The sequence below is a fragment of the Ipomoea nil genome, unplaced genomic scaffold (assembly GCF_001879475.1).
Source record: "Ipomoea nil cultivar Tokyo-kokei standard unplaced genomic scaffold, Asagao_1.1 scaffold2403, whole genome shotgun sequence".
In the NCBI taxonomy this organism is placed as follows: domain Eukaryota; kingdom Viridiplantae; phylum Streptophyta; class Magnoliopsida; order Solanales; family Convolvulaceae; genus Ipomoea; species Ipomoea nil.
The window spans coordinates 2,038,375-2,055,155 of record NW_017618831.1 but is presented as its reverse complement, the minus strand read 5'-3'; the positions used below and the strand labels follow the sequence as shown (position 1 = coordinate 2,055,155).

The window sequence follows — 16,781 nt, the reverse complement described above, 5'->3', positions numbered from 1 at the left end:
TTAGGTGGGTAGAAATAAAGAGTCTTAATGTTCAGTAGTGAGTTATTATATCTTTTCTTTAATAAAAATGCCGCTTGTTTTTGGACCGTACAATGTTGTTAAATAGTAACAAGATATATTCTATTCTATAATGAATGGTTGATCTAACATAATGATGTTATATGAAATGAATTAACATAAAAAAAAAAAAGGGAAATGCATATAAATATTTACTATGAAAAAAGTTGAATTCTTTTTGTTTTTGTTTTGATTTTTGTTTTTGTTTTTGTTACAGTACATATAGTAAATCATATAAGTTCTTATGTAATAACTCGTAAACTACATCCAGTAAAAATAGATCACATGGTGTAATAAATATTTACCTCGTACATTTAAAAATGCAAGATATAATAATTAATGATATATTATATTGCAAAGAATAAAATATTATTATCGATCATAAAGAAAAATGTCGTGGCCTAATTAAACAAATTAAAAGCAATATTTCCCTTCATAATTTTACCTCAAATCTTTACAGGGCGTTTGGTTGGAGGGATTTTAAATTCCCTTCCCACTTAATTCCCACCTAATTCCAAAGGCCATTAAATTCCGTAGTTTGGTTGGAGGGAATTGCAATTCCATGGAATTGCAATTCTCCCATTTTCATGGAATTAAAATCCCAGGTCCCCCTGAGATTTTAATTCCTGGGAAAAAAAGATAGTGATGAGTCAAAATTACCCTTCCTTTTTTAACCTAAAATTAATGTCTAACACCAATAATGGACATTTTTGACTTTATACTACTTATTCCCTTTCAATTCCCATGTATACCAAACATTGGAATTGAAATTCCCAGCAATTCTATTCCTGTCAACCAAACACAGGAATTTAAATTCCCACTTTATTCCTAGTAATTCAACTCCCATGGAATTACAATTCCTTTCCCACATAATTCCCCTCCTCCAACCAAACGCCCTGTTAGTTCTTAATGTGGTATTTGATAGTACTAGTATTTTAATCTGTGCGTTGCACGGAATAAATTTGTTATAATATTTTAAAAATAATTGGATCGATATATAATTATATAAATTATAACAATAAATATTATATAATGCAATTGATGAAATGAATTTGATCAATGTTTTCAGATATTATCTTTGCTTGAATTCGTGCAAATAATGTCATCCTTGCTTGCTCATCAGTTATGTAAGTGCAAATAAATATAATGTCATCCTTGCTTGCTCATCGGTTATGTCATCCTACTCTTATGTTAAATGAACATTATTTATACTTAGAAATAAATATTTCATTTATTTGTCTATTTTAACAAATTATTACTTATATTGAAAATTATAATAAATACGGAAAAAAAACATGCATCATTTACAAATAATATAATTATCATTTTAAGCTAATATTAGTAATAGAATCAAGATTTAACCACAAATAATTCATTAATGATAATTAATTATAATTATATAATTATAATATTAATGTCACTAGATTTAGCCTAAAATTAATTTTAATTATAATATTTACAAATGGTGTTTGTTTACTTTTGCATTTATTTTGATTCCCACATTTAAACAATAAATTATTAGAGAAAAAAATTAAATGACATAATTATTTTAAAGATAAAATTTTCCATTTAACATAAAAGAGTGGAAAATCGTCACTTTCAAAATAATTGAAGAGGCTAATGTGAAAAAAATCAATTATTTAGTGGAAAAAAAAATGAAAAATGCTATAATTAAGCATATCATTCAAGGTGAAAAATATCATTTTTTTCAATTATATATGTATAACAAAAAAGTTAAAATGTAAAATTTAGAGTGTAATTTTATCAAAGGAATATAGTTGAAATCTAAACAAATTAATTTCAGTAAGAGTCAAATTCTGTTGACTTGATGATTGAATTTGGATTAATTTTATAGTAGCGATAGTGATATTTGATGTCGAATAAAAAAAATGTTGGGTTAAGAGAATAGGCTGAAGTCGCATTCAACCATGCAAACTCTTTTTTCTTCTTTGTTTTTAGAATATTGTGGGTCTATTCTAGGTTTTTGCCCCTACTTGCTAGCCTTTAGGTCTACAATATTCTGCATAGAGAAAATGATACTTTTCTTGAATTATTTAAAAATAAAATCTTTTTCTTTCAATTACATTTTCATCAATTTTCGACTTTTAATTTTCTTTTTTAGTCTCTCAATTATTTATAATGTGTTATAAATATTATTAATGGTAAACATTATAAATTGATTGTGTAACACTCGTATTTATGTCTCCATTATTACTTTCTATTATAAATAAAATTACATATAATATAACTTTGTATGTACTGATTTGATTAATGAATAATATATTAATTTTACACCTTGTCTCTCTACTCTTTTACTTACATTATATTGTTCACACAATCATTTTATCAGGGAATGCTCCGGGCTAATGAGAATCAATTACAACACGCAGTAATTTTTTTAAACCAACTATAATAGAACTAAAAAAAACAATTCATAAATAGTTAAGGAATGGAAAGTTAAATGGTACAAGTGAGGAACATTACAATCCCAAAGATATTGATCAATATAAGTACCATATACAATCATCATCATCATATATATTATATCTGGATAATCTTAATACAAATACTAATAATACATAATATAACAAATTATATGCATAAAAAATTTCATAAATTTTATTGCCATCATATATTTATTAATGGTGATTGAAATAGTACGACATTGTACATATCAAATTTGTTTAAATGGGCGACTTACCAAAAATGGGCCAACTTGATCACGTGTAGGGCACGTGAAGGTCAGTCCACGGATAGACATATTCGGGGACTAGGAAAATGACCATTCAGTCCCCGTGGAGCTTGATTGTATTTGTACAAAAGGCTAAAGCACATGCATGCACCAACAGTACTTGTCATTGGTTTGCATCAAAATTGTGACATGAAGGAATCCCTCAATTATAAATGTCACAAGTCCATTTCAATAAGACAGAATCAAACTCTAGAATATATTTGAAATAATTTTCTTTGATAATACGAGACTGACACTCAGAGAGTCGAGTTTAATATCCTATTATTGAAATGTAGCTAGCGCTGATGGTTACGCAAGTGTTGGCCACAAGGATGAAATTCGGAAACAATGATACGGGATCAAGTCTCACCAGCAGTGGCAGTGTGTGAGCAACGTCTCAAATGGAGAGGGCTCATTGTGCGCACTAAACAAATGTCTAGCCTCTATGTTCAGCTGAGTTTTCATGATTACATCCCCCCAAATGCTCTGTCGGGCTAGATGTGGAGGACTCTTGGAGTTGGGGATTCAACCTTTTGATAACAACAAAAACTGCAAATCAATTCTTATAACATGCATGCATGTATATATAAAAACCAAATTAAAGCATGCACAACATTTGACCTAAATGAAAGGCAATTTTAATATTTGTTCTGTCAGCTAGTGCAGTATACTTATAAGACAAAACTTTCAAAGAGGACACTTGGATAGTTCCGGCCTTATTGCTTAGTACGATCACTAAATCAACTTATCTTCACCCTTCAATAATCTTATGTGAGCTAACAACGACTCAAAATGGAGATAAAATGTCACACTATCAATGAAAAAGACTGAAAACTACATGATTTTGTTGACGTGATTATATTTCGGGAAAATGAACACGTACATTTAGTCTTCAATTATAATCTGGAGTATATAAATTTAATCTATCAATTATTCACTGTGTAAGTTTATACCGTACTCTAAGTTCATAATAAAGTATGTAACAATTTTTAGTCTTTAGGATTGTTGGGTCGAATTCATTATCCAGCTATCATCCAAACGTAGCGCTTGCTGCTAAAAGCAAGTTAGCAAGTACAAAGAAATAATGTTACACATTCGTTTCTAGCTATAATTTTTGACATAGGAAATCTTAATTTTAGTAATCGAATCTGAGACCTCATTAAAGCGTTGAACCTACACTATAAATAAATAAATGACTAAATTGACGACACTATGATCAACCGTAATATTAACTAATGTGAGAGATTAAAGGAGTCATTTTCTAACCCTTTTTTTTTTTTTTTCATTCTCATCCTACTCTAGCTCCTAGTCTCCTTTCCCATTCTTTTTGCTTCTCAAACATTCATCTGATGTATAGAAAGTATCTTTCTTTTTGAAGGTTTTGACAGGTGATTCTATGGGGTTGTGTAAGGCCACATGCATGATATTGACTATGCATGAAATATATCATGCATGAATGTAGTGTGTGTGTATATATATATATCCTTTCCAGTTTCCATACACATATAGATAGATAGATAGATAGATAGATAGATAGATAGATAGATAGAAGTTAGAAGCTAGGTAGGTTAAGGACCACAGAAGAGGTGTAAGTGTTGTGGTCTCATCCATGTAGGAAGTACGTGGTGTGTGGTGGATGTGGGAGTCTCACATGTTATCACATGGGCAATTTGGTCCAAATCTTTTGGGGCAAGCTAAGCTAAGCTAGTAACTCAATTAACTGTCTTGTCCAATCAATCATTAGCAAATGGGGGACACCCATCATATCCATTAATCACTTGCTGGGCCGGTATAGTACTAGATACTACTACATACGTACTAGGATTTTTTTTTTTTTTCTTTCTTTTTTGTGTTCAGATGAGTATGTTTTCTGTGCAAGCAATAAACGAGTAACTGAACCCAACAGGGTAGCTTAAGTAGCAAATGAGTTCTTTTTGTAGGGGAAAATTTCGGGATAAATCGGGTTCGATTCTCACAAGTGACGATCCCCTTTGGGCCAGCTTCTGTGCTGGGTGGACCTGGACAGTTAAACGGACAGAAAAAGACTCGGACCATAATGTGTGTTGACACAAAAAAAAAAAAAATAAATAAACGAGTAACTGTTGAGCTTCTGGGTAAACAAAAGATTCAGAATTAGTGCATCATTGTCAGAAGAGTAATATAATGATATGTATATAGTACAAGTTTTAGTATTAGTATAAAGAAATAGATAAATATTAACTAGAAATGAATTAGATGAGTTGGCAATTCAAAGCACTTATTTGGTACAATGAAGGTCCAAGTTTTAAATCTTTTGTTGGCAGTTTCACAATTTCTCTTGGCTCCTTTAATAGCTTTAATATAATATTTAATACACATGTAAGTTATAACGTGTTCTCAAATATTTTGTTATAAATATTTTTATAAAATTTTGATGTGTTTTATTTTTAACCCATATCCAACAATATTTATACCTATATTTCTTGCATATTTTTTTTTCAAATTATTTCTTGTGTTTTCATGTTTTGCCTTCACTCAAAAAATTTATGCACCCGTCCTTGCTTCTTGGCCCCCGCTCAACAGAATTTCTGGCTCCGTCCCTGATTGTGGATCTTGCTCCAAATTTTATATATATATATATATATATATATATATATATATATATATATATATATATATATATATATATATATTAGTGATCATACGAGAACCATTCTCCCCATGAGTCATGAGAATCAATCTGGTTTATTAAAAAAATAGATCAATAGATGACATTAATTGATGAATTAAAAACACGCATGTGCATATGGAACATTATGCTGTGTGCATATTAAGCATGTCCACATGTTGCACACAGCATAATGCTCCATGTAGAAGTTATTTATTAGTCTTCTTAATTTGAATTTATAAATTATGATTAATTTAAGTTGATTTACTGGCCTCTTTGAGATCATAAAACAAATTTTATCAAAAAGACATCCTTCAAATAACAAATTTCACCTAGAAAATATCATTCAAATAGCAACTACTATACAACATTTTTCATAAACCAAAAATTATAATTCATCCAAAATCAATTGGATCCACGAATTAAACCGATAAAATTAATCGATCACCCATTCAAACTCACTTCACATCAATCAAGATGTTACACTTCAAAAACCTATATAGTATTGGTCAAAAACAAGGTTGCATGATATTGATATGATAGGGGGCACAAATACTCCCTCCGTACACAAAAATAGGTGGTCACATACCTCCTAATAACCTATACTTAGGTAAACAAAGCCCCATTTGATTCAATGAAAACTACACTTTTCTCATCGTGCGTGCATGCTTGCATGGACTTGAAATCACGTGCCCACACCCTCCCACCCTGCTATCCCAGCTTGACACGTGTACTTCCACTCCTCCTTCGCTAGACCGCTCCACATGACACTCCACGCCCACCTGTTTTCTAGGTCCCCTCCTTACATTAAATACTCACGTGGGTTTAGGGCTTTATAAACCAATAGATACAGTTGGCCATATTCCCTATACTATTATATTGGATTCTCCTTTTATACATATCCAATTTTTTTGCCCCTTAATATAATATATTACTATTATTGTCAATAATATTGAATATAATCATATACATTATTTTGTATTATATAAAATACTATAAACGTTGTTGTCAATGTTACCTGCAGGTACAACTTGGTATAATATATATGATTATATCTGGTACTATCAATATTATATAACAATTCATATTATAGTATTATACACACAAAATGATATTGCTAAAGTTTACACTATTTAGAGGGCAACCTAAGCTTGAATAGTTAGTTTGGTAATAATAAAGTTATCTACTTATTATCTATTAACTGAAATTTATGTAATTTGTCGTTATTTTAGGTGAGAACTAGTTGCTCGGCGAGAGCATACAAACTAATCTTATCCTTCTCTGATCTTATGATGATCACGAGCTAAGGTTTAAAAAAAAAAAAATAATAAGATGTCTTTTCTATATTTACGACGATGCATTTGTAAATGCTTGATATATAGTACATTCACAAATAATTAACAGTGCATTTAAAATCTATAATAGTGGACTCATGTGTACACATTATTTGTTAATTATCCATTGATACACTATTAAACGTTTAGAAATGTGCCATTATATAATTTACATAATTGTCACATTATTTTTTTCCCCATTTTGTGGTTGAAGAAACCTCGTACTAACCAAACTACCTTATCCCAATTTATGATTTCAATTAAATGTTATTGCCACATAAACATGTAGCCCCCCATGTACCAATTTAAAATTTAACGCATGCTATCCTTGGCCATTCTGGTCAAAATTATTAGTTCTCAAATATATTACTCCTTAGTATCAAAAGCTTATTATTACCCTAAAATTATAAAATTAGTAATACATGTGCAAAATATTTTCTTATATTTACATATATAATAATTATCGTAATATTTTGATCATAGAATGTTACACTTGTACTTCTAAATCCCCACCAAACACATATGAAATATATGTGGAGTTAAAAGCAGAAGTGGTCTACAACATGTGAGGAAAATGATTGGATATATATGATTGATGTATATATATATATATATATATATATATATATATATATATATTATGATCAGATATTTTGTACGTGTTATCATGTTGTGTTATATATATTTTTAATTATTTAATGATGCATTAGTTTAACTTTCAATTATCTGTTGTCTTTGAAACTTTGTTAAATTAAAGGAAAATAACTTGTATATAAATATGATAACCCGGTATCAGTCAATCAATTTGTAAGTCCTCATTCACTTATAAATATGAAAATTGAACAAATTAAAGAGTCCTCCAATGAATAACATCTAAAATGAATTTTCTTTTCTTTTCTCTTTCTTGGCATATGACATTTTGTTTGACAGTATGTATTCCACTGTCATGAGACTAATTCGGATTTAATACGTGTTGCAACTTATAAATTTGATTCTTATTTGAGAAAAAGTTTGACCAAAAATTCTTTAGCATTACTTCATTTAAATAACTCATATTATGATTGTCGATTTACAAATAATAATTAATAAATATAAAAATTGTAATACTTAATTTACTTACATACCTAAAATCCGATAAGATCAATGATGGAAAAGAAATTGATGCAAGTAAGATTTTTATTAATCTAATTTTTCTATGAAATTAAAGTGTTTTTCTTTTACAAAAAGAATTAGTATATGTCATGATGCATTGACATATATAAACTTTTTTTCTAAAATATATTTTATCATATAACTTTGCACAATTGCACGTGTCAAATCATATAAATATAATATTTATATCCATCATTCAACATTTTATATATAATATCCTAAAGATAGATTCCATATTTAACAGACTGCGTTTTTTTTTTAAAAAAGTTTTTCATTTCTTCCTTTTTCCTTCTCATTTTTTTTTTTTGTTTTTAATTTAGAAAATGTTAATCTAATGATTTAATATCACATGTATCTTGTAGTTTGATAGCATTACTTATTACTTTCCATAACAAAGGTCTCAAATTTAAATCTCGTATCAATCAGGGTTGGCAGAAAAACTGAACCTCACCAAGTGGGTAGAGCATGATTCTCGTACTTAAAAGTTAAAGTTCACGAGTTTGATTCTTGTCAACACCTTCTTGGTCTTTCTAGTGCAGTTAAGTTTACTCATCTTGTGTGGAATACATCTTCAAGTGGTTGAATCCATCGCGCAATGGTACCAAGTGTAGACGTGCACTACACTTTTAGATACTGATTGCGGTTTTCTTTATAAAGAAAAAAAGGTAATTGCCAAATGTAACAATAAGTTTATTACATAAGACTCCGGACACTGTACATGAATTGCGTTACATACACACAAATCAAACCCTACCAAAAACTACCAACTTAAGCAAAAAACAACCAAACTCCATTCCCCAACGTAACAAAACCTCAAAACACATGCACACAAATTCATTTATGTATGTATATATGTATATATATAGCTTAGCTTATATGTATATATATATATCTGAAATTAAATGTCACGGACATGGAAGATGTTAGGGTTTTTAACGACGATGTCGTACATGTAAACGGAGTTAAACTTCTTGAAGTCTCTGGGGAGGGAGATAAGGTCAATGGAAGATTCCCTGTGGAATTGGAAGAGGTCTGGGTCTCCATGGTAATACCTCTCCCACCCTAACGCCGTCAAGATCTCCTCCAGCGCCCGGTACGACCCCACTGCCTGCCCCGTCGGCAAGTACACCAGCGCCTTTCTTGGCTTTCCGCCGCTCTGCTCCGCCGCCGGGTTCTCCACCAGCCGGAAAACGCCGTTATTGAACATCCAAACACCCGACATCTTCTTAGTACTCAATGTATGTATATATGTGAAGATAATGGATATGAGAGGAAGTGGGAATGAATATTGTGTTTTGTGTTGCTGTGGGAGTGGAGGAGGGTTTGATGGGTATTTATAGGTGTGAAGGAATAGATAAAACAAGGGAAATATACTTTGGAAGTGGGATGAAAAAGATGATGCATGATAGATATATATATATATTATATATAGGCTTTTTTGGTTAAGTTGATATAGCTACAGAATCTAGATATTGTGGGAACATTAAAGCTTTTTGGTTATATATCATAAATATATATAAATATATATATATATATATATATATATATATATATATATATATATATATATATATATTATAAAATATGTTTACGTAGCCATCGTTGATTCCCTTGGTTTGGTAGTGGGGGTGAGGGTGGGTGTGGGAGGGGGTGGGGGGAAGGGGGGCTAGTTTATATTTGGTCCACACTCCACTTCACCTCAGCTGATTTGATGTATACTTGTGGTTTTAGTACTACTACTTCTAGAATACCTTGTAGTATATGATGGGTTTGTGGTATAGTTTAAGGGTAATTCTTTTTGTTTACAGAAACATTAAGCTAAACTTATGTGGGCGATCAAGTTTTTTTTATCAATGTAATAGAAGAAGTGGTATATATTTTTGAGAGATGGCTGGTAATAATTATGAAAGATTTTCTAATTAACAGATTAAAAAAGACTTTTTTTAGTATTCAAGAATTTCAATCCCTTTGAGGTGGTTAAAAATAATGAGTTTTAATTTTCTGTACGTAGTGAGTTATATATATATATATATATATATATATATATATATATATATATATATATATATATCTTTTCTTTAAAGTACTGCCACAAGATTGGAATTGATTTATTATGATGTAGTTTAGCAGGTAGTTAATAAATTATATCGTTTACACTCTTTAAAAAAAGATCGAGTTCTAATTCCGTCACTTTGATCCCCATCCCATCATTTATACAACCGTGTGCTTTTGAAATATAGGTCAACTAGTTAATTAATACAAAATAAGTTCATAAGTTTTGCTTTGTTAGCAAACATTTACTGACAAGTAAGCTAATTAAAACATATTCCGCAATTTAACACTTCCACCCATACTTAATTAGGGTAAGAGTAATGAGGAAACATTAAAATAGTGTGATATTACCATTATTAAAAAATATATTTAATTTTAGTTTATTCCAATATTTGTTGTTGACTTTTAGTTATGAGGCATCTTACCCTTTATATCTAAAACTATATCACTCATACTATATATGAAGACATTTCAAGAGATTAAACACTATGTACTATTCTTGTGAGAAAATTATAAACATTTTACACCGAAAGTAAAATTATTTTAAAATTAGAGGATTAAATAATGCGTCAAAATTAAAAGTTAAATACGTGCACATTGTGAAGTTTGTAAAAAAAAAAAAAAAACAAAAAAAAAAAACAAAAAACAAAAAAAAAAACGAAAAGATAATATAGTGAAATTTTTTTATTTTAATTTTAAATTATGACATATGTCGTGTACTATTAAGATCAATCACTTATCAACACGTCAAAAGTTATAATTAGTAGCGAAAGCACAATCTTATTTTCTCATATATAATCGCATAGCAATCAATGTCATATTTTGATAGTACGATCGATAATGGAGTTGACCATCAAAGCTTCCGCCCAACATTTTTTTTTTTTTGAATGAGCTTCCGCCCAACATAATCGTTATAAAATATTAATAACAAGATATATTCTATTTCTATAATATAAATGCCGATTGTTTTTGTGCCGTACAATGTTGTTAAATAGTAACAAGATATATTCTATTCTATAATGAATGGTTGATCTAACATAATGATGTTATATGAAATGAATTAACATAAAAAGGGGAAATGCATATAAATAATTACAATGAAAAAAAACTACATTTTTTTTTTCTTGGATGGCAAGAAAAGCCTACAAAATCACTATGCGACGGTTAGTACAATACATATAGTAAATCAATTCTTATATAATAGCTCGCAAATTATATACAGAAAAAGTAAATCGTATTGCGTAATAAATTACATTTATTCTTTCAAAAGGTTGAATCCATAACCTCAAGGGCCCCCACCCCGCCCGATAGATCATTTGGGAGGATGTAAATCACGATGACTCGTGGCTCAGCAGACAAGGCCAAATGTCGAGACGCACAGGGATCTGCTCCAAATCCACCAACCATTATTGATTCACATAGCTGAGTGGACCCTATTATCAAATAATGTACATACATTTAGTATACAAATAATGTACTTTTAATATTTTAAAAATGTACATATTTAAAAAAATACATTATTTGAGTACTCAGAAAGTACATTATTTTGTATAATATATTAAAAATTGTGCATGTAGTGGTAATTAAGTGTTTGGCTCTAGCTATAATTTTCGGCGTTGGTATAAATGTGTAGTTAATGTTGAAGTGTAGGCTCACTTTTGGCGTAGTGGTATACTGGTATGTGCAGTTGAAGCTGGTCGGAGGTTGGTAGGTGCTCATTTGACAAATATTCGATGACTAATAGCTACATTATTTCCTATGTACTCACACCTGTGACATGGGATTAGTTGTAATTAAAGATTTAATTAGCATCTATGATTGGGGATGATAAATTTCATTTTGTTAAGCGATCTGCGAATTGCGCCGCCCACACTATAGCTCGGGAGGTCGTTTCTTATAAGTCAGGTTGCGGGGAATGGTTTAAATCCCCACCTACTTTTCTTGTTGATTGTCTTGCTAATAATTTAATGAATTAAGCTTTTATCTTTTTAAAAAATGACTTTTAATCTTTTGTACGTGTATGTTCTGCCTTAATAATAATGTAAGTTTTGACCCTTAATAAAATGATTCTGAACATTAAAGTGAGATAAAAATAAGTTTTTCAGGTCAAACATTTACTATTATTGTACACAAAATTATAACTATTAATGAATGTATAGCTTTATTTCCTAACCAACACTACTAAAATGTTAAATGTGACGCTCCACACGTACAACAACAAAAATTACAAATCAATTATTATAAGATGCATGCATATATAAAATAAATGAAAGGCAATTTTCATATTTAATTTCTTCTGTCAGCTAATTATGCAGTGTACTAATTAGACAAAACATTGAAAGAGGACACTTGGATAGTTCCGGCCTTATTGCTTAGTACAATCAATAAAAATCAACTTATCTTCACCCTTCAATAATCTTCCAATAATTGTATGTGAGCTAACGACTGAAAAATGGAGATAAAATGTCACACTATCAATGAAAAAGACTGAAAACTACATGATATGATTTTAATTAATGACATGTGATTATATATATTTTATTTGGGAAAATGAACACGTACATTTAGTCTTCAATTATAATCATGGAGTATATATAGATTTTATCTATCAATTACTCATGGTGTAAGTTATACCCTAACAGGGCGTTTGGTTGGAGGGAGGAAATTATGTGGGAAAGGAATTGTAATTTCATGGGAGTTGAATTACTGGGAATAAAGTGGGAATTTGAATTCCAGTGTTTGGTTGACAGGAATAGAATTGCTAGGAATTTCAATTCCAATGTTTGGTATACATGGGAATTGAAAGGGAATAAGTAGTATAAAGTCAAAAATGTTCATTATTGTTGTTAGACATTAATTTTAGGTTAAAAAAGGAAGGAGTAATTTTGACTCATCACTATCTTTTTTCCCCAGGAATTAAAATCCCAGGGGGGACATAAGATTTTAATTCCATGAAAATGGGGGAATTGCAATTCCCTCCAACCAAACTACGGAATTTAATGGCCTTTGGAATTAGGTGGGAATTAAGTGGGAAGGGAATTTAAAATCCCTCCAACCAAACGCCATGTAAGTTCATATTAAAGTATGTAATAGATTTTTAGTCTTTAGGGTTGTTGGGTTGAATCAACTATCCAGCTGCCATCTAAACGTAGGCTTACTATTACGCAAGTTAGCAAGTATAAATAAATATAGTTGCGCATTTGTTTCTAGTTATAATTTTTATCATACGAAATCTTAATTTTAGGAATCAAATATGAGACCTCATTAAAGCATTAACCATACACTATAAATAAATAAATGACTAAATTGACACTATGATCAACCGTAATAGTAACTAATGAGAGAAATTAAAAGTCATTTTCTTACTTGTTTTTTTTTTTTTTTTCATTCTCATCCTACTCTCCTAGCTAGTCTCCTTTCCCATCCATTCTTTTTGCTTCTCAAACATTCATCTAATCTATAGAAAGTATCTTTCTTTTTTAAGGTTTTGACAGGTGATTCTATGGGGCTGTGTAAGGCCACATGCATGATATTGACTATGAAATGTTGATATATCATGAACGTAGTGTATATATATATCCTTTCCATACACATATATATAGATACAAGTTAGAATTAGCTAGGTAGGTTAAGGACCACAGAAGAGGTAAGTCTTTGTACGATGTGGTCTCATCCATGTAGGATATGGGAGTCTCACATGTGATCACATGGGCAATTTGGTCCAAATCTTTTGGGGCAAGGTAGTAACTCAAGTGTCTTGTCCAATCAATCATTAGCAATTGGGGGACACCCATCCATTAATCACTAGGTAGAGTACAAGATACTACTACTAGGAATTTTTTTAAGGAAAATGCTATGTATATTTCTATTTTCTATTATTCACACACACAAAATCTTGATGTGGACACTTATTTTGGAATTCACATGAAAAACAAATAATTTATTAGAGTCCGCTACATTAGGGAGTAAGATTTGAAAGCACATGTTGTAGAACTCTTTTGTTAATGCTAGTTGGATGGACTTGTGTAGAGTAACCCCAATAGGGTTTTATGGTGGTTTTTAGAACAGTAAAAAAATTTGTTGGTTGATTTTAAGAAATGTGGGCATTACTTTTTTGTTGCATTGGTTAAAAAAAAATATGATCAAACCAACTGCCAATTAACCTGGCACAGTGTACTTGCCTATTCTTGTCAACAACTGCCTTCAATTCACTCTCCAGCATCACCTATATACATCTTTTCAATTAAACATAAGAAACCATACAATGGATGGGATATATCCATAATGCAAGTTGTCTTATTAAACATTATAATTTACAAATATATATTCACAAAATTAAAGAGATACTTGATTGTGCTACTAATCTAGATAAATAATACACTAATTAAGTTTCAACAACCACTGTCCCTATACAGAGGGACAGAAAGGCAAGCCATCACTAACATATATATTCTTGATGTGCTTATCTTAATTAATTAATTAATTAAAACCAACGGCCTTAATGTTATATTACAACATTTGCTTAGTTCCACTAAGTGTTTTTAATGATTTTCCATAGTTGAATTCCTTATTTAATTCTCACCGGGCCAGGCTACCCAGACTCATAACTATGACAAGTAAATTTTGATATTCAGAATTGCACAAGAAAAATTGTTGGGAGTGAAAGATCACCCTCACGGAATTCAAACTCTTGTTCGTTACTTCCATCTTAGTAGAATTTATAACTGCTTTCGTGATTATTGGATCAACCCGATGAATTTTGATTTTCCTTGTATACTTACTTTTGATGAGAATCATAAAACAAAAAAAAAAAAAAAAAAAAAAAGTTTTAAAATACGCGCCCAGTAGGCAGGATTCTTGCGCTCCATATGCGCAACGATTTGCTTTTGTTTTTCATTTTCTCTCTCTTGACGGGTCCCACAAAAAACCATTCATTTCAGGAGAAAAATCTAACCAAAAATCACTATTCTCATTTGATAAAAATCAACCCTCTAGTTTTTTTACTGTTTTAAAAACCATAAAAAAAAATTATATTGAGGATGCTCTTAGTAGAATTTATGACTACATTCATGATTATCAGATTAACCGATGGATTTTGATTTTCCTTGTGTACTTTGTTTTGAGAATCATAGAACAAAGTTGGCCTCCACTTTGAATCTTAGCTAGGTTGTGTATGTTTGGTAATCATGAGAATAAATATGCATGAACTTTGAAAACTAATGGAGCTGGGAAAGAGAATTTTTGTTGTTTAATCAAAATTAAACTAAATTAACCTTAATATATAAAATATGTGTTGATTCTTTCTCCTTTAAGAACCCTAGCTACCCATCCATTAGATTCTTTGAGAAGACTTTGGTATTATATGGTAGAGCTTCAAAAGGATAGCTTAACTCGGTTGATATGTTAGGTTATCACTTACAATATAATATATTGGTTCGTCATTATTCTATGAGTCATTCATTTTTATATATATTTATTGTAAAATTCTTTGAAGTGCGTGCATGTGTAATGGTAATTTCTTACTTAGTGATTTAGAGAAGTTTTTAATTGCGTATAAAGTATTATAATCTCTTACTTTGAAAACGATATTTTTCTCCTTGAGACAATGAAATTTCAGGATCAATCGCTTAACATTTCGACATAACACAACTTTATTTATTTATACTTACACAACAATTAGTACCACAATTTGATCGATGACAGGATGCTGGACTATACCCTCCAAGCCCCACCCAACAATACTAATGAATACATGTGATTATCTTTAATTGAATTTATTAACTCAAATATTCTCCACAAACTTATTTTGTCTATGTGGAAGTAATATTACTAGACAAGAATATGATGTTGCTCTACTTATGAAAAAGTGATCCTCTACTCAACAACAATGGAGAATGAATCAAGGAATGTTATACATAAGAACCAAGGCCAAACAACCTTAATTGTTTAATTACCAACTAAATACATTTTAAAAATTAAAATCCTCCATAAACCTAGGGAATAATTTATAATTTATATGTCAAAAAGTTATCAAGAATGTTGGATCAACATTAAGTACACACCAAAGACAAAAGGTGGGGAAAAAATTAGTTATAAAATCATTGATTTATATTCCTGCCAAAGTTAATTAAAGCGTAAAGTTATGTGCCCTTGATTAGTCAATTAAAATAATTTGCTTGATTGATTTGTAATTCGATCGAGAATAAAGATTTTTTATTTTTTTTTGAAATAAAACATACCAGCTTATATTAATAAGAGACCAAATGTCAAATACAAGATTGTACAGAAGAAAAACAAATACTAGAAGAATCAGTCTGGGAATCCGTGGTCTGAGCAAGTGAATGAGCTAACAGAGTCACTAACCTGCGCATATTGCGGAAAGAATTTAAATTAGTTGAAGTCTAATGTGATTATTAGATATTAAGAAATTTTCTTTTCAAATCAAAATCACAACTCTTGATCTATCTCAAAAAAATTTAGATGTCATAAGTAGTCTCCTTCACTAGATAGGTTGGCACTAGACGAGTACGTAGACGATTATCACTTTAGATAGTTTTCAATGATAGCACCAAATAAAGATACGAGATTTAAACCAATACCCTAATCTTCTTATTAGACAGCAATGCATTTAGAGCATTTTCAATAGGAATTTTGGCTCAATTTTTTGTTAGAGTTTTTAGTTTAATTGTATGAAAGAGGAAATGGTGCATGTGATGATCGAAATAGCCCGTTGACTATAGCATTCGATTCGTTCGGATAGGCGAGGAAGAAGAATGAAACGATGGCGTATAACTGGCCGCAGGATTAA

At 30.3% G+C, this 16,781-nt stretch overlaps 1 protein-coding gene across 1 annotated transcript; it reads right to left on the bottom strand.

The window, feature by feature from the left end:
- Positions 1-8,590: 8,590 nt before the first annotated feature.
- LOC109152268 (flowering-promoting factor 1-like protein 2) lies at positions 8,591-9,213 on the bottom strand. The gene has a single exon (XM_019299857.1). It carries the CDS (start codon positions 9,141-9,143, stop codon positions 8,820-8,822), a length of 324 nt encoding a protein of 107 aa, XP_019155402.1. The 5' UTR covers positions 9,144-9,213; the 3' UTR covers positions 8,591-8,819.
- Between the last annotated feature and the right edge of the window lie 7,568 nt (positions 9,214-16,781).